At 53.1% G+C, this 22876-nt stretch overlaps 2 protein-coding genes across 41 annotated transcripts in view; one reads left to right on the forward strand and one right to left on the reverse strand.

Annotated features, from left to right (window-relative positions):
- The window catches only part of LOC101925346 (lysosomal phospholipase A and acyltransferase), a 188799-nt gene that overhangs the window by 148506 nt on the left and 17417 nt on the right, over positions 1–22876 (forward strand). For 14 of the 37 annotated variants that reach the window (XR_012429038.1, XR_012429041.1, XR_012429040.1 and 11 more), the window contains 3 exons: positions 14514–14597; positions 22239–22263; positions 22585–22767. Coding sequence is in view for 28 of the 37 variants with exons in the window: in XM_074027425.1 (XP_073883526.1) it covers positions 14514–14597; positions 22239–22263; positions 22585–22767 (292 nt within the window). In the remaining 9 variants the exon portion in view is untranslated. The other 23 variants (XM_015442790.2, XM_045382696.3, XM_074027431.1 and 20 more) reach the window with 15 other exon arrangements.
- On the reverse strand, positions 2943–13091 carry ESRP2 (epithelial splicing regulatory protein 2). 4 transcript variants are annotated; one of them, XR_012429048.1, is made up of 15 exons: positions 12795–13091; positions 12581–12709; positions 10948–11061; positions 10722–10836; positions 10288–10386; positions 9722–9776; positions 9537–9644; positions 9331–9463; positions 9206–9248; positions 8752–9053; positions 8432–8644; positions 8246–8326; positions 7791–7977; positions 7353–7518; positions 2943–7279 (listed from the first exon to the last, which is right to left on the reverse strand). XR_012429048.1 is itself a non-coding variant. In XM_005592338.4 (15 exons), exons 1-15 carry the CDS (start codon positions 12984–12986, stop codon positions 7190–7192), a joined length of 2145 nt encoding a protein of 714 aa, XP_005592395.1. In that variant the 5' UTR covers positions 12987–13091; the 3' UTR covers positions 2943–7189. The 4 variants fall into 4 exon arrangements, 2 of the variants coding, with proteins under 2 accessions (XP_005592395.1, XP_005592394.1); XR_012429046.1 differs by having other exon boundaries at positions 9537–9647; XM_005592338.4 differs by having other exon boundaries at positions 8128–8326.

Raw genomic sequence — 22876 nt, forward strand, 5'->3', positions numbered from 1 at the left:
TTGTTCTGACCACTGATTGTAGCCCCATGCCCACTGATTTTTCCATTTGGGGTTTCTAATTTCCAATTCCAGACCTAACCTACCACCTTCCTCCTCTGAACTCCTCCTTCCCTGTTGTGACTGCACCATTGTTTTCTCTTTTAGTCTCAAAACTTTAGTGATGGTAAATCACCACTTCTTTTATCTCCTCCTTACCATCACACTTGCTCTCCCTCCCACTAGGATCACCACATTTTACCCAGCTCCTTTGCATTTTCTTTATCTCAGTCATTTCCTTCCATCTCTACATTTTGACTTCTGAGAACGCAACTGGTATTTTCAGGCTGATTCCACGAGCATGTAACTTTAAGGCAAATTATGTGACCTGTCAAAGCCTCAGTTAATTCATCTGTAAAGTGAGATAATATTTAAAGTATTGTGAAGATTAACTGAAATAAGATTTAATTTCAGTTGTAAAACCTAAACTATAAATGCTCAGTAAATATTTGTGGAATTAGTAAATATATGTATGTATTTGGCTTCTAGTCCCTACTTCTTTACTGTTCTACATTCAGTACTTACTACATTCAGTACACACACACACACACACACACACACACACACATATATATATTTTTAGACAGAGTTTCTCTCTTGTCTCCCAGGCTGGAGTACAATGGCGCCATCTTGGCTCACTGCAACCTCCACCTCCTGGGTTCAAGCAATTCTTCTGCCTCAGCCTCCCAAGTAGCTGGGACTACAGGCGTGCATCATTACACCCGGCTAACTTTTTGGTATTTTTAATAGAGATGGGATTTCACCGTGTTGGCCAGGCTAGTCTCGAACTCCTGACCTCAGGTGATCCACCCACCTCGGCCTCCCAAAGTGCTGGGATTACAGGTGTGAGTTACCACGCCCGTCCTGAATTAGTAGTGTTTTTATTTTTGTTTTGAGGCAAAGTTTCGCTCTTGTCCCCCAGTCTGGAGTGCAATGGCATGATCTCGGCTCACTGCAACCTCTGCCTCCCAGGTTCAAACAATTCTCCTGCTTCAGCCTCCTGAGTAACTGGGATTACAGGCGCGTACCACCACGCCCAGCTAATTTTTTGTATTTTAAGTAGAGACGGGGTTTCACCATGGCCAGGCTGGTCTTGAACTTCTGACCTCAGGTGATCTGTCCTCCTCGGCCTCTCAGAGTGCTGGGATTACAGGCATGAGCCACTGCGCCCGGCCTTTTTTTTTTTTTTTTTTTTTTGAGATGGAGTCTTGCTCTGTCACCCAGGCTGGACTGCAGTGGCACAATCTTGGCTTACTGCAACCTCCACATCCTGGGTTCAAGCAACTGAATTAGTAAATATTAATTCCCTTCTCCTTATAACCATATGAGTTTGAGAAATTTTTGTTCTTAACTGTGGTAAACCAGAAAAGATTAGATGTTAATACTTGCAAGATTTTTTATATGTTTGTTAGTGTTTCTTTGCTCTATGATCACATCAAATTCTAAGTATAGAAAACTTTTGGTTTTGGTCTATTTTTGTTTATAATAGCTGTAACGAGATATAATTCACATACCATAAAATTTGTCCTTAAAGGCTGGGTGCAGTGGCTCACACCTGTAATCCCAGCACTTTGGGAGGCTGAGGTGAGTGGATCACGAGGTCAGGAGTTTGAGACCAGCCTGGCCAACATAGTGAAACCCGTTCTCTACTAAAAATACAAAAATATTAGCTGGGCGTGGTGGTGGGCGCCTGTAATCCCAGCTACTTAGGCTGAGACAGGAGAATTACTTGAACCCAGGAGGCGGAGGTTGCAGTGAGCTGAGATCACGTCACTGCACTCCAGTCCAGGCGACAGTTCGAGACTGTCTCAAAAACGAAAAAAAAATTATCCTTAAAAGTATACAACTGAGTGGTTTTTAGTATAGTCAGAGTTTTGCAACTATTACTAGTATCTATTTTTATTTATTTATTTTTTGAGATGGAGTCTCGCTCTTGTTTCCCAGACTGGAGTACATGGTGCAGTCTCGGCTCACTGCAACCTCCACCTCCCGGGTTCAAGGGATTCTCCTGCCTCACCCTCCCAAGTAGCTGGGATTACAGGCATGCGTCACCACACCCGCCTAATTTTGTATTTTTAGTAGAGACGCGGTTTCTCCATTTTGGTTAGGCTGGTCTCAAACTCCCGACCTCAGGTGACCCGCCCGCCTCAGCCTCCCAAAGTGCTGGGATTACAGGCATGAGCCACCGCACCTGGCTACTTGTATCTAATTTTATAACTCCATTTTCATTACTCTGAAAAGAAACTCCATACCTATTAGTAATCACTCCCCGTTTCTCCCTCTCCACAACCTGTAATCTGTTTTCTGTCTCTATGGATTGGCCTGTTCTGGACATTTCATATAAATGGAATCATATATGACCTTTCGTATCTGGCCTCTTTGACTTAGCAGACTGTTTTCAAGGCTGAAGCATATATCAGAACTTCATTACATTTCAAGGCCGATATTCCATTTTATGGATAGAGACAACTTACCGTTTATCCATTCATCACTTGGTAGACATTTGGATTGTTTCCACTTTTTGGCTATTATTAATAATGCTGCTGTGAACATTTGAAAGTTTTTATTGTGGACATATGTTTTCAATTCTCTTGTATATATGCCTAGGAGTGGAATTAGCATAGACTTTAGTTGATAAGGCAAGGAATGAAATGATATGAGAACTGAAGTTTCTTATTTGGGGGATTTGGGATGTTCCCTTCTATGTTAGTTCCATAAGATGGAAATTCTTTGCTCTGGACCTCACAGAGCACTGTACCTCCCTGAGGTGCTTGGAACATCAGAGAAATTAATAGAAAAGCTAGAGTCTCCAATCAGAAAAGATCACAAACAACAGAAATGCCCCCACATAATAAAGAGTGCTTGTATTAGGATAGAGTAGCAAAATCACCCCCACATCACAGTGGTTTATTCTGACCAAAGCATTTATTTTCATTCCATTTATATAGGAGGTGGCATTGTAGAAAATAAAAACTTTCTCGAAGAGATACAAATTAAAGAAAAGTTAGAGTAAGGTGAATACTTGTTTAAAAGTACCTTTAGAGTGAGGGTAAGCCCCCTTCCCAACCCAAAATGAACTGAATGAGAGGGAGAGAAAAAGAGGTCCGGAGCAGTTTGTGGAGTGATGTTTCCATCTCTAATGCCACTTAGCTCAGGAGCAGGCTTCAGATACTGCCTTTATCGTTACAGAAAGCCATGGGAAGGAAAATGTCTGAGGTAGAGCTCAGCACTTCGCATCATAAGGCTAGTCACTCAGAGGTCACTAATCACTCTCCCTTTTCTTGTTTTTCAGTGAACGAGATAATTGGGAGAGACATGTCCCAGATTTCTGTTTCCCAAGGAGCAGGGGTGAGCAGGCAGGCTCCCCTCCTGAGTCCTGAGTCCCTGGATTTAGGAAGATCTGATGGACTCTAACAGTGCTCACTGCAGCCTTGTGTCCACCACCAACTTCTCAGCATGTTTCTCTCCTTGGACCTTGGGTTTCCAACTCTGCAGCCTTCAGGTCTGGCACCAGGAGTGGGACTCACCATTTGTGGGGAAAGCAGTGTTCCTCCACCTCAGGCCTTGGGTAGATTTTGTAAAAGAACAGGAGCAGCATAGGCTGTTTGAACTTTGGGGAAACGAGCTTTGCTTTTTATATTTAACTAGGATACTTTTACGTGATGGGTGCTTTGAGTGTGAATGCAGCAGGCTCTTGTTTCCGAGGTGCTGCTTTTGCAGGTGACCTGGTTACTTAGAGAGGATTGGTGATTTGTACTGCTTTATGGTCATTTGAAGGGCCCTTTAGTTTTTATGATAATTTTTAAAATAGGAACTTTTGATAAGACCCTCCAGAAGCAAAAAAAAAAAAAAAAAAAGAAAAAGAAAAAGAAAAAAAAGAAAAAAATCCCAAGCCCACACCTATGCCTCAGAAAGTCAGCATGTGTCCTAAAGATTTTCATAGATTTATAGGAAATAAAGCCAAATGTAGCTCATACCTCTTTATAAAACTAAACTGTTGTTAGATAAAATGAGAAGAGACCATTCCATCATTGAAGTGTTGGAATATAAAAAGACATTCCAGAGCATAGCCTTTTGGTAACTTTCTAGGTAATCTTGCAATCTCTCCATACTGGCTCCATGTTGAAATTGCTTTTTCCCTCAGGACCCTGGGTTACATGGCTACATTTAAGGTGACTCTGAATGATGGGGTTTTAGCTTGGTCACTTTCATTTCTTGCCATGATAAAAACTAGTAAGCTGTTCAGTGCTCTTCCTATTTGTGTCATCTGGTCCTAGAACCTTTTCCAAACAGGAGCATCTGCCTTTGCTGTTCTGTGACCTTTGAAGTCAGTCTCACGGTGGTTTAGGCAGCTTCGCAGTTGTAACTCTTCTCTAGAGGCCAGGCTGTGTGCAGAGCTAAAGCACAGGTGAGCTGTACATCAGCATGGGCAGAGAAAATAGAGGACTCCAGATGGGAAGGTTTTAAGAGTCACACTAGCATGGAAGGCTTATCTGCCATTCTGTTTATAGCCCAAAATGATTCTGACCTACCCTGTCCTGTCTGTATGATCTAAAAACCAGCCTTTTCCCCAGAAGGCTCTGAGCACATCCAGAAGTGATAACCTGACCCTCCACACCAAAGACACCCTGGTGCTGCTGCTGGTGAGACTGGTGTCTAAGGCAGGGCCCAGCAGAAACTGCAGCCTGCTGTCTACCAAAGGAGGTACCCAAGTTGGGTACTTTAAAAAAAAAAAAAACCTGCCCTTACCCCTCTCCCTAGTGGGATCTTTTACCTGTTCCTGGGCCTATTACAGAGCCTCTGAAGTTTGCAGTATGCTTTCAAATGAAATAATATGCTTCCACTGATTCAGGAAGCAGATTTTTTGAGTGCCTATATGTGAGACAGTGTGCTGGTTGAAGGCCTGATGCTGTTATTCCAGGAGACTGCAGGCCCTTGATGCCAGGACTCTCTCTACTGAGGCCAGTTCAGGCCTGGGAAAGGGAGCTGGCCTATTGCCCACCACCTGTTGTCAGTAGGGTTGGAGCTGTTGACTCAGGATGAGGAAGTATGGTCTTTAAAAAAAAACAAAAATGTATTTCAGATTTCTCCTCTAAAGTTAGAGAAAAAGATCTGTCCTTCAGCAGATCACTGTGGCCCGTCTTGGAGCTGGGTGGTTTCAAATTTTCTTGAAAAGTGAGTTGTGTCACAGAATGTGGATAGTGAGATTTGCTTCTGGGCCTGTGGTTGGAAGCCCACAGCTTCCTTTGGAGGGGCAAGAAGTTGGCCTCTCGATTGACATTCCAGAGAAATGGCCAGACTTGCCTCTACCCTTTTGCCCCTGGTGTAGCTGCCTCACATGGGATTATTGCAAGAGTTCCCCTTGCAATACCCTTTGGGGGCTGCTTTGCTGCCCTCAAGAATTAAAAGCCTCTATGATCCAGAGTTGCTATGCACCAAATTTTGATGCCTTCTAAATACCTTGATGCCTGTAGCACTAGAAATGCTTTCCTATTTAAAATAAACATTAAATTTTAAAATAGAGCTTTGTATACTATGTAAGCATTTTTATATCAGCTTTGTAAAAGCTTTGGTGTTAAGAGTCAATATTTTTTGGCTTTGTAGATAAAGACTTAAATTTTTGTGCAACATAGTGGTGTTAAAGCACACATCCATTGGACTATGCAAATCAATTTATAGTAGCAGCACTGAGCAACTGGGCACGTGCTAGTATGCACCCCCTCCTACTCTAACTGTGCTAGCTCTTGGGTTGAGGAATGGAATGAGTAGCCTTCTGCTTACTGGAGATGCACAGAGAAACATGGCTGAAAACAGCTTTAAAAGGAACATGTCTTCGGGTTCATGTGTGGTGCTGCTGCCTAGGTGTAAACTGTCCCCACCCAGGGCCAGCCATTATCACCAGACCTCTTCTGGGCCTGGCTGTGAAGCCTTGTCTTTGGTATTCAGAATGGATCTTTAAGGCTCAGATGGGCTCAAATTGAAACCTTGTGATTTATAAAATGGATGTTTAGTAAAGGAACTGGTTCTCAGTTATGTTTACAGCACTTGGAATTGTGTGTTCTTGTACATTTTGTATTTTAAAACCTTTTATGGGAGTGCGGTGCTCCTTACACAAATACAAAGGGAAGAAGAGCCAGCAGTTGAGGCTCCTCAGTTTTAGTGCTGAAATAATAAACAATGACAGGTCAACAGTCTCCTTAATCTGTCTGAGTGTTCCTGTGCCTGGGGTTGGTGTGGAGCTCCTCACTTTGGGGCAAAGTTAAGGGTCCTGTGGCTTTTAAAAAGTCCATTTGGTTAATAACTTTTCATTTAAGGAAGAGAAAATCGAGTTCCAAATTGCTTCTGAGGCTTCAGTTCTGTACCATTTAATGCGTGCAAAGGACATTCCACGGTGTCTGCTGGGTTCAGGGCAACTGGCTTTCCGAAGGCATACAAGAAAAGTTGGCAAAGTCCCCTTTAAAAGTCAAGCCTGAGTTTTTGTGTGGGGGCCTCCTGCCCCCTAATGTCTTCTGGTGATACTGCAGCACAGTCCATCAAAATAGTTCGTGGTTTTGCCATCTGTTACTCCTTATGCCCACCTCGGGAGGGGCTAGCATCTTTAGGTGGGACCATCCCTGGCACAACATGGTCTCTGAGGTCCAGATATTCTGAGGGTAGGGCTGGCTCTCTCTGCCTCCTTATCCCCCACCAGAGGGACAGGGGGAGGTAGAACATTGGGATCTTTACTCAGAGGCTCAGATGGACCCTTGATTCTCCCAGGAATCATACATTGAAGGTACCAGAGCTTCCATTTTAAAAAAGAAAGCAAGCCTGCCATGGACCTATCAGCCCCACCGTATCTGTTGGCATGGGCCACAGCCAGGACACACTAAAGGGCTCTCCAGGTGCCAGTCAAGATGCCTGGCTCAGGCCATCAGGAGCCGGTTAGCCCCATTCCACCGCTAGCCCTGCATGCAGGGTTCAGCCATTGTCTTTGGGGGAAACAGGCAGAAGAATAAGTGGAGGGGGGAGCTGGGGCTTGGGCTCCTCTAGGTACCTTCTGAGAGCTTTGACAAGCCAGAAAGAAGCTACCAGGTTGAGGGTGCTGGTCTGGATGCAGGAGAGACATGTTCACTGAGGATATCAGCTGGCTCTTACCTCCTGGCTTTCTCTCCTACAAACACACCCATTCCTTGGGGGCTTGTAACACAGTGCGAGGTGGGTCACCAACAGGCATCAGACTGGTGTAGTCATCAGCAGGTAGCTACAGAAGGGATGCAGATTTAGGGCAAAGAGCTCAGCCAGACCCGCCAGGCCCTCCAGCCACACAATCTCACCTGGTAGGCCTGGAAGACGCTAAGCAGATCCTTCATACCAGCTGTGTATGGGACACCCTGCATGCGGACCAAAGCTCCTGGCTGGGACAACACTGAGGTGGGAGCAGAGGCCAGGGCAGCAGTGGGTGTGGTGAGGTAGCCCACAGTGGTGGGGGAGACTGGGGGGCTAGGGTGGGAGAGACAAGGTTTAGTCATGCATGCCACATGTGGCCTAGACCGAGTCCTGTTTCCCTCCTCCCTTGCTTCTGCCTTGTGATTAGTTCAGTTCCTCCTCCCTGAAGCCCCAGCTTCTACAGAGTCATCTTCGATCTGTTTTGTAGATGGCATTAGCCAGCTCCCACCTTACTCCCTTGTCATCTGGTCCAGAAAGGGGATCGTGACCCTTCCCCAGATTGGGACAGGGAGCGGGACTGTGGTGTTCTCTTAGCTGCAGGGTACCTTGGGTAGTAGGCTGTGTAGTTCAGGTAGAGTTGAGTGGCTGGCCCTGGATAGTAGGCAACAGGGGTGGGGGCAGCAGGTACCCTGGCAGCTGGGAGCAGTGCTGAAGAGGGGTATAGAGCTGCCGTCTCCGTGGGAATGAGGGTTGGGGTGGCTTGGAAGGTGGCGTAGGTAGGTGGTGAGAGGCCTAGAGACAGAAGGAAAAAGTGCATGTGCACGGAGCCTAGCACTGCCCTGGGTGGGGCAGCCAGAAAGGAGTTCCCGCTATACAAAGTAGTAGGGGCTTACAACAGCCTGACTCCCACAGGCCTCCTTCCCTAGCCCCTAGGGCACTCACAGGGCAGCTTGCAGGGCGGAGGGGACATGCCACTGCGGCCCAAGGTGCCCCCCATCAGCACACGGCTCATCTCCTCTGTGGAACAGGGGACCACCTCCACGTAGCGTTCCTTCATCACCTTCTTATGGCAACGCTGAGCAGTAGCTAGGGCTCGCTCTGCTGATGTCATCTGGATGAAGGCATCGCCCGATGGCCGGCCCTGTGCACACCATCTTGTGAGCAGTTTGTCATGTGTAAGGGTGCCTTACCCCTAACACACACCCCTTCCCATTGATGTGTTCCCCCTACCAAGCAGTGGCCTCACCTGCTGGTTGAGCACCATGTGCACACCATGGGGCCGGATGTCAGCTGCTGCCTCCCCCAGAAAGCTCAGGATGTCTTCAATGGTGGCCGTGTAGGGCAGGCCTCGGAGGCGTACACAGTCCCTCCCAGTCCCAGGTGCCAGTGGGAAGGGGATGGGCAGCAGTGGGGCAGTCAGTGTGGGAAGGAGTGGGCCAGATGCATAGCGGTTCAAAACCTAGTAAGGAAGGCAGCAACAGACTGGTCATGCCAAGTAGGATGGGGGCACAGAGGGCCACCCTAGAGTAACAGTACTTCTAGGGGTGGAAAGCCCTGGGTGCTCACCTGCTGCACCTCGGCTGCAGTGCTCCGGAAGAGTTCAATGTATCGCTTACCCAGCATGCCCTTGTGCCTGCGCAGTGCAGCCTGTGCCAGCTCCTCACAAGCAAAGAGGGCGAAGGCGTCACCAGTCGGCCGGCCGTCAGGGTGGCGCACAAAGAGCAGCCCCTCGGCACCCCCAGTCACTGGGCACTCTGGCCCCAGGAAGCCTAGCACGTCCATTGGCCCAGCCGAGAAGGGCAGTCCTCGCAGCCGCAAGATCACTTGGTCTTCCCGTGACAAGAAACGAGCCACCTCTAGTGATGTGCCTGTATGGGGGACATGGGAGTCACCTGCTGACTTCACTCGTGCCCCTTCAGACACTCACCTATGCAGGGGAGCAGGCAGGCAAGGGGGTGGTGGGGAAGTGAGATATGGATCAAGGACCAGGGGAGCCAGGCCCTGTTTGGGGTATACTCACCCCCTGCGATCTTTACAAACTCCTCCCCTGTCGCCTTATACACCTGTGGGTACAGAGAGCAGCAGCCCGTGGGTCTCAGGCCTGGCTCAGATTGGCCCTGCTCCGCTCCCAGCCCAAAGCCCCACCTCAATATAGCGGACGCCCATGTGATGCTTGTGTCTCTGCAGCGCTAGGTCCCGCTGCTCGCTGTCCACAAAGCGGATGAGGGCCTCACCATTTCTGCGGCCCTGGGCGTTGAGGCAGAGCGCTACACCACCCCTGTGGAGCCAGTGCTGTTAGTGCCTCCTGGGTAGGCCTGTCCAGTTGGGCCCACCCACCCCACCACACCCACCTGGCCACGTTGAGCCCTTTGAAGAAGCGAGCCACGTCCTGGTCTGATGACTGCCAGGGCAACCCACGAGCCCGTACCACAGTCTCACTGTCCACCACATCTGCCTTGCTGCTGTAGGGGCAGGGCACAGTGCTGTCAGAGCTATCCAGCTGTTGTCACCCCCTAGCCCCTGCTCCCACACTCACCAAGGCCCCGTCTCATATTTCTGCTTTATCACCTCAGGCTTCGAAAACAATTGACCTGAGAAAAGATGGTGTGGGGGTCAGCAGGGTCTGCTGGAGAGGGGTCTCCCCACCAAGTTCTGCAAAAAGAGGACAGTTGAGGGAGATGAAGAAATGACAGGCTGAGCGCAGTGGCTCAGGCCTATAATCCCAGCACTTTGGGAGGTCAAGGTGGGTGGATCATTTGCGGTCAGGAGTTCGAGACCAGCCTGGCCAACATGGTGAAACCCAGTCTCGACTAAAAATACAAAAATTAGCCAGGCGTGGTGGCGAGCGCCTGTAATCCCAGCTACTCTGGAGGCTGAGGCAGGAGAATAACTTGAACCCGGAAAGTGGAGGTTGCAGTGAGCTGAGTTTGCACCACTGCACTCTAGCCTAGGCTACAGAGCAAGGCTCTGTCACAAAGAAAAAGAAGAAATGACAAAGAGGCTTCCCCTGTGGTCTCTTAGAGAAGGTCACAGTGGGGAGGAGTAATAGGCCGGCATTCGTCATCCCTGAGAACAGGTGACAGGCAGTGAGGGAAAACTTACTGCTGGACTCTTTGAGTAGATCGAGGATAACAGCTACCATTGTCTTCACTTCCCAGACCCCAAAGTCATCCTCTGTGGCATCTGTCTCCAGTCCTAAATCTATGGGTAGAGAAGTGACAGTGAAGACAGCATAAGCACCAATCCTGTTTACCCCTGGGCCCAACTCCCCTCCATAGACACATGCTGGAGACCAGCATATACATCTGTTTTGGCCCAGTTCATGTGTGCACTTACAGATCCCCAGTCCAGACATAGACACATACCCACATTCCAAACTCATCCTAGCACAGACACACAGACACAGGTACACTCAGGGACTTAGCAGATGATGCAGACTTGCATGTGTCCATATTACCCACCCACCAGCATGCGCATACTCAGATACATGTACCCACAGTGACTTGTCCACCCTAACCCTTCTGGGTCACAGATACCCTGTGCCATGGTGGCCACAGTGAGGTCCCTGGCAGGGCAGGTACTTGGATGTTGCATATGGAACTCTCTTCGGAGGTCATAGAAGGAGAAGAATGTGTCGGGGAGCACCAGGTTCTGGGGGCACATAGGATTGGGGATGAGTGCCCTGCCCACCCTCAGGACAACAGGGGTCCTGGGACCCTTACTGACCCTGCCCCCCCGCCCGGTTTTCCTTCAGGGGCATACCTTCCTGGAGGCCTCAGGGTGCAGGACCTGTCGCAATAGCTGCTGCCCATCAGTGCAGAGCATGTAGGGGCCCCCGCCCAGCAGAGCCACATCCCCATTCACCAGCTGTGAGAACTGGGGATAGGGAGTGGGGAGAGAGAAACACACAGATTCACAGCTGGGCAGGCAGGAAGTGAGGGTAAGAGGAGGAAGGAGGCAGGCTGCAAAGCTGGTTCAGCCAGATGTTCAACCCTATCCTGCCTGGGAAGAAGAGGCCACACCTGTTGAGCCTAGCCCTATGTCCCTTCCCCTCACCCCCCAACCTTGTTCCAGTCCACTGTCACCTCCTCCAGGCCAAATGAGGGCAATCACATAACCCAAGCCCTCAACACACACACTCCAGGAGTTTGGAGTGGGGCCAGAGCAAACACCTGGAGTGGGACAAGCAGGTGGGAAGAGGCGGAGCAAAGCAGGTTAAACCTGTCTCTGACCAGGCACCACCCTCAGACAGGTGGGGGAGGCCCAGTCCTGCCTGAGGCCCAGAAGGCTCATGGTCAATGGCAGCCCCGCCTCCAGGTCTGACCAACCGAGGGGCAGAGAAACTCCAAGGACAGAGCTCCACACTTGGACATCAGGGGCAGCATGAGCTTTGACCCACACCCTATCGACCGGCTGGCACTGAGCTGTTTGCTCATAGAGGGGGTGGCACTCCTGAGGCTGCCCAGCCCTCCCCCAGCCTCCATGCTGGCTGGAGAAGTATAAGCACTAATCACTGATCCACGGACCCTCCCTGCCAATTCGGTGAAACTTTACAACCTGAGGCTGACAGAGCAAGGCAACCCAGCTCTCCTCCAGCAAACTCCCCAAGTGAAGGGCCCAAAGCCCTTCTGAAACAAAGAATCATCATCGTGGTGCCTCCTCATCAGGAACCACAAGAGTTGTTGGAAGATGAAAGAATGTGTGCGTATAAAGGACTTAGACTATTACACTCAAGAGTCAGACACAGAGTGAGCGACGTAGTGAAGATAAGGAAAAGAAAACAGCAATGGAAACCACCTCCCACTTCAGCTAGGGCAGGAAGCACCCCAGGCCTTTGCACTCAGCAGGCAGATAGTCCCCCAGGCCAGGCCGGGACAGCGCCCACGCCTGGCCAGCCGGCCGGGACAGGCCTAGACGAGCAGTTTACACCTGGCGGCGTCTACCTCTAGGGCCGACACCGCCCTACGCCTCCACTCCAGCGGCTCCCAAGCGGGCCGAAGACGCGGGCGGCAAGGACTGGCGACCTATATGGGCCCCTCGACCCTTTTCGCTTCCGACTGCGGCTCAGGGAGACCTGACCCAGCAGGTCTCCCAAAGGCGTCTCGGCCTCGCTCCCCGGGCGGGAACTGGGGATGGATCCCAAAGCCTGCGTCCCGATCCCTTCGGTAGGAGTAGGTTCCTGCAATGGTTGAAAAGTAAGGCGCCCAGGGGAATGGCCGGCACGCGCGGATGAAAGGGACACGCACACGCGAGAGTCGCTCAAAGTTTCAAACAAGACCCCGTCCTGCCGCCCGGTCCGGTTGGTTGCGGCACGCCAGGTCTAGCCTCCGGCAGCCTCTCCCGCCCAGAAATGTCCTCACGGCCAGGCCGTGCCGCCACCCACCCCAGCGCTCACCTGCTGCAGCACCTTGTCCAGCGGCTCTGCCCGCGCCAGGCTGTCGGCGCTCAGGCCGCTAGCCTCGCGGCATTGCGTACTCAGTGCGGCCGCCTCGGCGCGAACCAGAGATTTGTGCAGCGTCCCCACCTGTGAGCGGCGGGGGAAACCGATCAGCCGCGCCCCTCGACCCCGGAAGCTCCCTGGGGACCTCACCGCCTCCTTTCCACCCTACCTGGCGGCTCCGCGGCTCAACCACTTGCCAGACTAGGAGGATTAAGTCGGTCTCATCCGAGCCCAGGTCTCGTCCCAGCGCACCCGCCGTAGCCCCGAACAGGACGACCAGTGATCCGGGACAGGGGCAGGGGTCTGCGGCGGGGTCAGCCCCGGGGTCAGGGCCTGGGGGCGGGGGCGGCGGCGGAGTCATGGCCGCAGAGGAAGGCGGCGCTCGGCCAGACACACGCGGACCGACGAGGCGCACGCAGGCACCGACCGACGGCAGACGCGGATCAGCTTGGGCGGGACACCGTGTGTCGGGGGCGGCACCTGCGGCCCGGCTGGCTCAGTGGGCGCTGCCGAGACCCGCCCGTGGCGCCCCGCGGGGCGGGGCGGCTACCGGCCCACGCCCTCTCCAGGCTAGTTACCTGCCTGCCCCGCCGGCCACGTGACAGGGGCGGCCCCGGGAACCTTGGGGGAGGGCCGCCACAACCCAGCCCAGGACGCAAGAACTCATAATCCCGGTGTGGGTGTACGCTCAGGATCCGGATTCCTGCTTCTAGGGCTGGTCCTGCCTGATTCTTGGGGCTAACCCGTTCTTCGCTCTCCCCCCACTCTTCCCCAGGGGCCGTCAGGCCTCTGCAAAGGACCATGCAAGAGGCCTTCTCTACTCCGAGAGAGTCACACAGGACCTATGGAAGGCGCCAGGAGGCAGTCTAGGGGCTATGGGGGTCACCACGGCAGGTCTGGGGTTGATGGAAGTCAAAGGGTCAAGGGGGCGGCGAGAGTTGCCGGGTATCACCCTGTGGGGGGATCACCAGAAGTCAGCTGGGAAAGGGGAGGGCGGCGGGAACATCAGGGTTGTTAGAGCTGTGGGGTGGTCACCAGGGATCACAGGTAAGGGTTTGTCCATGCAGACGCTAGGGCCGAGCGGTAGCCTGGCACTGAGAAGTCGTTGTGGGTTGGAAGTGAGCAGGCCTCAATGCTGGGGGAAAGGAACCCCCCCAACCCCAGAGAGCTGCACCCTAGACAAGGCTGAGAGGGGTAGAAGGGGCCTGGAGCCTCGGAACTCCCACGTGTGGGGGCCTTCCTGCTTTCGTCCCTTTCTCGACGATGGAGAAGCTGCCTGGAGATTGCGAGCGCTCTGGCGGATGGGGGAGCTAGCGTTGAGCGTGTGTGCGCGCGTGCGGGCTGCGGATCCTCCCTTTTCCATCCCGCACCTACAACCCCATTGACAGTCCCGCGTTGGGGGCTCCCAGTGCCCCCTTCGCCCAGTGGAGCTTGGTGAGGCTCCTTTATGGTGCATTTCCCGGCCGTTCCTTACTTTCCCAAACTCTCCCAGGGAGGTGACTGAGAAACTGAATAAGTGACTGAGAAACGGAATAATCCAGCAGGAAGGAGGGGGCTCCAGCCTGGCGGGAACTGAGTCACGCGGTTGCCTAGCCCGACTCGAGACTGAGACAGGAGCCACGCCACGCGCTTTCGAACAAGGAGGGTGCTGCATCCCCGTCCCCGGACAATGGAGAGAGCGGAGCACCCTGGCGCATCCCCAGAGCTCATGCCCGGGGAAGGGGCGAGGCCCGGGGCTAGAGAGCTCGGCGTGGCTCCACTTGGCAGCTAAAGAAACAGGCGCCCGGGACGGAAATGACTCCCGCCCGGACACGGCGACAGGGAGAGAAAGGAAAGTGCATCCTTCGCCCGGCGGGTTCGAGCCACTAGCACTTTACTTTCCTTACAGGTGGAGGCGGGCCTTGGTGCGCGGCTGCCCATCTCCGGACCGCCCACCAGGGCACTGGCCCATGTGTCTCTTCCCCCGGAAACGGTAAGCAAATCAGGCGCGGGGGGAAGGGAGAACGTTGCTCTTCGGACCCCGCCTCCCGATAAGCCCGGAATGTCAAATATTTGTTCGCGGGGCAGGGCGCATCCGCGAGTAAGGCTCCTCCCCCTCCCGCCCCGTAGCGCGCCTGCGCCTGGCGGAGGCGGCCCTTCCTGCGGCCACGCCCTTCCAGACAATTTCCATGAACCTGTGTCCCTAACCCCCGCAGTCCTAAAGCTCCACAGAAGCACGTCGTTTCCTCCTCGGCTCCTGTCTGGGTCCCAATCCTACAGCACAGGGTCACAGCGTCCCCGCCCGGGGGTCCGGACGCTGCTCGGTCTCCATTTCGTCCCTCCTGGCGACCTCATCTGTGCAGCCTCTAGGCCCTTTTTCCTCTTCAGTGTGGGTCTCGACACTCACTCTTCACGGAAGCCTCCTTCGCGAGGTGACTGCTCCGTTGTGGCGTCTCTGGCCGTCCTGAGCGCTTTCCCATGGATGACGCGCTTATGCGTGCCCAAGTTGCCGCTGGGTCGTGAACCTGAGGCGCGGGCTGGTAGCGCAGTGCGACTCCCCTAAACTACCCCGAGAGCCCATCCGGCCGGCCCCATAGCAAGACAACTCCTGTCGCTTGGATTCTTTATATTTTTTATTTTTTTTAATTTTTATTATTCTTTTCTTTAAGACGGAGTTTCGCTCTTGTTGCCCAGACGGGAGTGCAATGGCGCGATCTCGGCTTACTGCAACCTCCACTTCCCAGGTTCAAGTGATTCTCCTGCCTCAGCCTCCCAAGTAGCTGGGATTACAGGCATGCACCACCACGCCTGTGCTTCTTTAGTAGAGACTGGGTTTCACCATGTTGATCAGGCTGGATGGTCTCGAACTCCTGACCTCAAGTGATACACACACCTCGGCCTCCCAAAGTACTGGGATTACAGGCGTGAGCCCGGCGTATTCTATTTATTTATTTATTTATTTATTTATTTATTTATTTATTTATTTTTGAGACAGGGTCTCACTCTGTCGCCCAGGCTGGAGTGCAACAGCGCAATCTCTGATCACAGCAGCCGCAACATCCCCGGGGCCCAAGCGATCCGCCCACCTCAGCCTTCCAAGTTGCTGGGACCACAGGTGTGCGCCGCCACCACGCCCGGCTAATTTTTGTATTTTTTGCAGAGACGGGGTCTCGCCATGTTGACCAGGCTGGTCTCGAAATACGCCCACCTCGGCTTCCCGAAGGGCTAGAATTACAGGCGTGAGCCACTGCGGGCCCAGCTCCAACCCTTGGATTCTTCTTTAAAAACCAAATTCGTTTAAATACCGGGCCGGAGGGTGCGGTCCTGCTTTGCTGAGATCCCTTACTCATCTTCAGATGAGTCCTCCCAGATCACCCCATTATTACTAAACAACCCACACTGCTAACCCCAACCGTCCCTCATTGCTTCTTTCTGCCCCCCCGATCCCCCCAACTTAACCAACTTATAACTTGATTTTTAATCGTTTATTGTCTCCCTGCTCCATCATCCCATCCTCGAAGATAGAGGCTTACCTCCATTGCCTGTCACTGAATGAATGAACCGTTGTCTAAGGCTAGCTGCTTCTGCCATAGGGTATTTCAGCAATGGTAAGACACAGGCCTTCGCAGTAGGGTCTCATCTGTGTCCTTTCCTCCTCTCCAGTCCTGCCCCTTGTCTAGTTAACCCCAGTTCTTCCTCCAGAATTTTTTTTTTTTTTTTTTTTTTTTTTTTTAGAGTCTGCTCCGTGCCCCAGGTTAGAGTGCAATGATCCCGGCTCACTGCAACCTCCGCCTCCCGGGTTGACGCGATTCTTCTGCCTCAGCCTTCCGAGTAGCTGGGACTACAGGCGCACGCCACCATGCTCGGTTAATTTTAATTTTTATTTTTATTTATTTTTTTTGTTGTTGTTGAGACGGAGTCTCGCTTTGTCACCCAGGCTGGAGTGCAGTGGCCGGATCTCAGCTCACTGCAAGCTCCGCCTCCCGGGTTTGCGCCATTCTCCTGCCTCAGCCTCCCGAGTAGCTGGGACTACAGGTGCCCGCCACCTCGCCCGGCTAATTTTTTGTATTTTTTTTTAGTAGAGACGGGGTTTCACCGTGTTAGCCAGGATGGTCTCGATCTCCTAACCTCGTGATCCGCCCGTCTCGACCTCCCAAAGTGCTGGGATTACAGGCTTGAGCCACCGCGCCCGGCCAATTTTTATATTTTTAATAAAGATGGGATTTCCCCATATTGACCAGGCTGGTCTCGGACTCCTGACCTCGTGATCCGTCCGCCTCGGCCTCCCAAAGTGTTGGGATTACAGGCGTGAGCCACTGCTCCCAGCCTTCCTCCAGATTTTCTACCTTCCGCAGCAGGGGTCCCCTCTGTAGTTTTGAGATTTCTGTACTTCTCTGAAAATTGTCTCCCACCCCCATCCCACTCCTCGCTCCCCTGGGGTTCATGAATTAATGAATAGGAGATTGGTACGGCAGAGAGGTAGGCAAGGCCCCCATGGCCCAGGCCGCCCGAGGTCAGACGCCTTTCTCAAAACCGCGTGCCAGATATTTGGAAGAAAGGACTGTGTTCCGTGGGCCTCATACTCGCAAAATTTTACCCTCACCTTGGCTCTCAGACCTGCCTGGGTTGGACCCCTAAAGGCAGCCGGCGCTGTGGCTGCGGGGACATGAAAGCCCGGGCAGATACAGGGTGTAAGGCGGGAAGTGCGGCGGGTCTCGGGAACCTCCAGGGCGTCTAGGAGCGGTGCGAAAACACCCTCCCTCCTTCCCTTCACCGCCAGGAAAGATCTCGCAGTGCAAGAGGATTCGACGCTGGGGAACACCGCAGAGATCCACACTTGCCTGCCCAGACCCGTCCCCTCTCTCAGCGACCCTCCTTGAGAGGGTGAGAGCATGGCATGTGGGGGTCACCCCACTAGGCAGCGCGTTGGGCCCCACCTGCTGAGTTGGGATTCCCGCACCTGTGCAGAGTGGCTGCAGAGCACACGCCAGAGGGCGCGCTGACTCCGTTGCTAGAAGCGGAGGGGGAGGGGCGTGCGCTCGAGGTCGAGCAAAGCACCAGGACAGTGGTGACAAAGGGGTCCCCTCGATGCCATCAGGCCAATACCCTCTGGCTTTATTTTTATTTTATTTTGAGACGGAGTTTTGCTCTTGTCTCCCAGGCTGGAGTGCAATGGCGCGATCTCGGCTCACTGCAACTTCCGCCTCCTGGGTTCAGGCCATTCTCCTACCTCAGTCTCCTGAGTAGCTGGGATTACAAGCGCCCGCCACTACGCCCGGCTAATTTTTGTATTTTTAGTAGAGACGGGGTTTCACCATGTTAGCCAGGCTGATTTCAAACTCCTGACCTCAGGTGATCTGCCCGCCTCCACCTCCCAAAGTGCTGGGATTATAGGCGTGAGCCACTGCGCCTGGCCTATTTTATTTTGCTTTATTTTATTTTATTTTTTTGAGACAGAGTCTTGCTGTGTCAACCAGGCTGGAGTGCAGTGGCAGGATCTTGGCTCACTGCAACCTCCGCCTCCCGGGTTCAAGCGATTCTCCTGCCTCAGCCTCCTGAGTAGCTGAGATTACAGGCGTGCACCACCACGCCTGGCTAATTTTTTGTATTTTTAGTAGAGACAGGGTTTCGCTGTTGCGCAGGCTAGTCTTAAACTTCTGAACTCAGGCAATCTGCCCGCCTCAGCCTCCCAAAGTGCTAGGATTACAGGTGTGAGCCACCGTGCCCAGCCTTTTATTTTATATTATTTTATTGAAACGGAGTTTCCCTCTGTCGCCCAGGCTGGAGTGCAGCGGCATGATCTCTGTTCTGGGCTCTTTGCCTCCAGGGTTCTGTTGTGGCTGGATCAGTGTTAGGCCTCTCCTGGCTGCAGGGAGACTGGCTGCAGAGGAATGGGGACCTGCTGAGCCATGAGCTTTAGGGAGATTCCACCGGCCTCTAAATGGACTCAGCTTTGGCCACCAAATGAGCCTGGAAGCCCTGGTCTTAGTTTGGTTGCCTCAAGCCCAGGATCCACCTAGTTCTGGTACAGGAGCTTGGAGCTTAGGACAGCGAGAGGGAGTGCAAAGGGCCCAGTAGCAGGAGGGGTGAAGGGTGTTGGCTGTGTGCTCACCCAAGGAAGATACCACAACTGGACTGGCTCCTTAGTCTCCGGATTTATTCTGTTGAAAAGAGTCAAACTCTGTAAAATATTTGGACACTTTTTTTTTAGATGGAGTCTTGCTCTGCCTCCCAGGCTGGAGTGCAGTGATGTGATATTGGCTCATTGCAACCTCCGCCTCCCAGGTTCAAGTGATTCTCCTGCCTCAGCCTCCTGAGTAGCTGGGACTACAGGTGCCCGCCACCATGGCCAGCTAATTTTTCTATTTTTGTAGAGATGGGTTTCGCCATGTTGGCCGCCAGGCTAGTTTCAAACTCCTGACCTCAGATGATCAGACCTTTAAAAGTTGCTAGACTCTTAATCTTTTCAGGATTGGGAGGGCCTGGAAGAAAAAGAACTAGCTATGTTAATATAATTTCTTTTTTTTTTTTTTTTTGAGACGGAGTCTCACTCTGTCGCCTAGGCTGGAGTGCAGTTGTAGCAGGACCAGCGGCAGACAAAACTCCTCAGACACCTAGTTAAAGAAGGAAGGGGTTTATTTGGCCGGGGGCATCGGCAAGACTTCTGTCTCAAGAGCCGAGTTCCCCGAGTGAGCAATTCCTGTCCCTTTTAAGGGCTCACAACTCTAAGGGGGTGCACGTGAGAGGGTCATGATTGATTGAGCAAGCAGGGGGTACGTGACTGGGGGCTGCATGCACTGGTAATTAGATCGGAACAAAACAAGATAGGGATTTTCACAGTGCATTCCTATACAATGTCTGTCATCTACAGATAACAGAACCAATTAGGTCAGGGGTCGATCTTTAACCACCAGGCCCAGGGTACGGCGCCGGGCTGTCTGCCTGTGGATTTCATTTCTGCCTTTTAGTTTTTACTTCTTCTTTCTTTGGAGGCAGAAATTGGGCATAAGATGATATGAGGAGTAATCTCCTCCCTTACAGTGGCGCCATCTTGCCTCACTGCAAGCTCCGCCCCCCAGGTTCACGCCATTCTCCTGCCTCAGCCTCCCAAGTAGCTGGGACTACAGGTGCCCGCCACCACGCCCGGCTAATTTTTTGTATTTTTATTAGAGATGGGGTTTCACGGTGTTAGCCAGGATGGTTTCAATCTCCTGACCTTGTGATCCACCCGCCTCCCAAAGTGCTGGGATTATAGGCGTGAGTCACCGTGCCAGGCCAATAGAGATTCTTTACAGATGCAAATTTTCCTCCACAAAGGACAGTTGTGCAGGGCCATTTCAAAGTATGGCAAAGAAACATTGTTTTGGAATATTTTGACTTTCTTGTCACCTAATGTTATGCCAGAGTCAGATTGCAAAGTCCCGATATATAGGATTAAATAAAACCCATCCAATGAGAATTTATGGTTTGTAGGGCAAACCATACAATTTGAGATAGTAATTTGAGCAAGATTTCAAAAAAAATCAGGGCCGGGCCTGGTGGCTCACATCTGTAATCCCAGCACTTTGGGAGACCTAGGTGGGCGGATCACCTGAGTTCAGGAGTTCAAGACCAGCCTGGCCAACATGGCGAAACCCTGTCTCTACTAAAAAATACAAAAATTAGCTGGGCGTGGTGGCGGGTGCCTGTAATCCCAGCTACTCTGGAGGCTGAGGCAGGAGAATCGCTTGAATCCGGGAGGCAGAGGTTGCAGTGAGCTGGGATCGCACCACTGCACTCCAGCCTGGGTGACAGAGCAAGACTCTGTCTCTAAAAAAAAAAAACAGTGTCAGCCTGGCATGTGGAGAACGACCCACAGGAACGAGGGTGTGCATTGGGACATCAGTGATGAGGCTGTTGTGGGAATAGGGTAGTGTGGTTTGGGAAGGTTAGAGCTGGCTAGCCCTTATGACCACCTGAGTTGTGGTTCTGAGAAGCATGGAGGCATCCAGAGCTCAGGATGATGCCAAGTCTGCAGCCTGGGGGATCAGGTGGATGGCAGACTTATTGTGAAAAGGGAGGACCTCACCTTCTGACTCTTCTCCACAGTGCCAGCATGGGTCATTGCTGACTAGGCCTTGCCATCCTGCCCCTCATGGCTGTGGTTCCTAACACATGCAGGGCCTGTGGGGGTGAAGCACCAGGGAACCCCTCTTGAGGACAGGGCTACGCTTCCAGGGGCCCATGACATGGGACCCTGGATGCTGCTGGGCTGGCAAGACATTTAGACTGTGGCCAGAGTCCAAGGTGGCCCAGCACCTCTTGATCTTTCCCTTCCTCCACTTAACCTTTGACTGGACTCCTGCCTGTCCCTAGGCCTGCAGAAGAGTCTCTATGGTCTCCCATGCTGGGATTTCACCAGATGGGTCTTCACCGATCTTCTGTCGGGTGAAGGTGGGGGAGGAAGGGGCTTTGGGAATCCTGAGCCAGGGCCTTAGGGGGAGATGGCTGGACCTTAAGAGAGGATGGGGCTGGGCACAGTGGCACACACCTGTAATCTCAGCACTTTGGGAGGGTGAAGCAGGTGGATTACTTAAGGCCAAGAGTTCAAGACTGGCCTGGGCAACATAGTGAGACCCCCAACTCTACAAAAAATAAAAAAACTAGCTGAGTGGGGGTGTACACTGTAGTCTCAGCTACTCAGGAGGCTGAGGTGGGAAGGATCGCTTGAGCCTGAGAAGTCAAGGATGCAATGAGCCATGACTGCGCCACTGTACTTCAGCTTGGGTGACAGACAGACCCTGTCTCAAAATAAAATAAAATAAAATAAAATAAAGAATGAAAAAAGAAAGAGGGAGGGTAGTGGTAGCCCAGTCACCAACATGTTTCATTATAAGAACTCCAGAAGGGCAGGGCAAGATCGTGGCTTCATAGCCAGGTCAGCTGCTTACCAAGAAGAAGGAAGGAAGTGGCAGGACAAATTTATTGGGACCAGATGGGATGACCAGGGCACAGCTGCCCCTTCGAAGGGGTGTGTGTGTGGAGGATCAAGACCTCTATTTCCCAAATACTCTCGTCTCTCTATCCCACAGTGACCTATGGTGCCGGCTGTCAGGTCTTTGTCCACTCTGTTTGCCCCTGCTTCCTGGCGCAGGGAGTCTGTGTCCTCTCCGGTTCCCCAGGTTTGCGTGAGTGGAGAGGGATCACGAGCTCCCGATGCCTCTCCTGCTCTACAGGCGAACTTGCAGATGGCCCATGGCGCAGCCATGGCGCAGGATCGAGGCTGAAGCCCACTCCCAACCCGGCGCCCGAACTACCCGGACTAGCGGGGTGACGCTGCACTCTGCGCCCCTAAAACGAACAGATTAACCCCACTCTTGGGAACTGAACATGCTGACCTGGCCTCTCCCGGTTCCCTCCGCATCTGTAACCCCGGGGCAGAGTTTCGGGGGCTGACTGGCCGAACCCAGGTGCCCTCGGGGCAGGGTGTGTTAAGAATTGGTGTGCGGGTTGCACAAAGGTCCTGGTCAGCTCCTGGTCACCTGAGGCCCAAGAACTGTCAGGCACTCACTTCCCCTCTTCTTGCTTTAACCGGGGTCGCTCAGCAGCAGCGAGCGCTGCACCCCTTATCCTCTCTCTGTCTTGTCCGTTCCAGATCCTCCAAGTCAGGGCGTCGCCAGGTGAGGGCTGCGCAGCGCGGATTTCGGGTACTCAGGGCTGGGCGGGGTACACAGCAGCGGCGAGGTGGGTCCCCGGGTGGGCGACTGAGAGCCCGGAGCCAGGCGGTAAGTACCTCGATCTATCGATGCGCTCGGCGCGCAGCGTGGTCCCGGGAGCAGGGGGTTGGGCAAGCGCAGGGCGGTGAGCCCTGACTGGGAGGGACGTATATGGCGGCGAGTCCCTATTGGCAGGCCGTTTGCGGGAGGAGGGCTCTGATTGGCCGGGAGGATGCGGGGGATGCGGGCGGCGGGGTTAAGTGCGTCGCCACCGCCCCCGCCTAGGCGAGAGCCCAGAGAGCTGAACCTGCAGCCTGGACCTGCAGCGACCGTCGTACACCATGGGCCTCCACCTCCGCCCCTACCGTGTGGGGCTGCTCCCGGATGGCCTCCTGTTCCTCCTGCTGCTGCTAATGCTGCTCGCAGACCCAGCGCTCCCGGCCGGACGTCACCCCCCAGTGGTGCTGGGTGAGGCATGGGTCTCGTGGTGGGTCAGTCGGTCGGGCGGGACGGGCCGCGGGCGGGGCTACCTTCCCGGTCTGCATCTGTTCCAGTCACGAAATGGGGGAGCGTATTG

Source organism: Macaca fascicularis, chromosome 20 (assembly GCF_037993035.2).
Source record: "Macaca fascicularis isolate 582-1 chromosome 20, T2T-MFA8v1.1".
Taxonomy (NCBI): domain Eukaryota; kingdom Metazoa; phylum Chordata; class Mammalia; order Primates; family Cercopithecidae; genus Macaca; species Macaca fascicularis.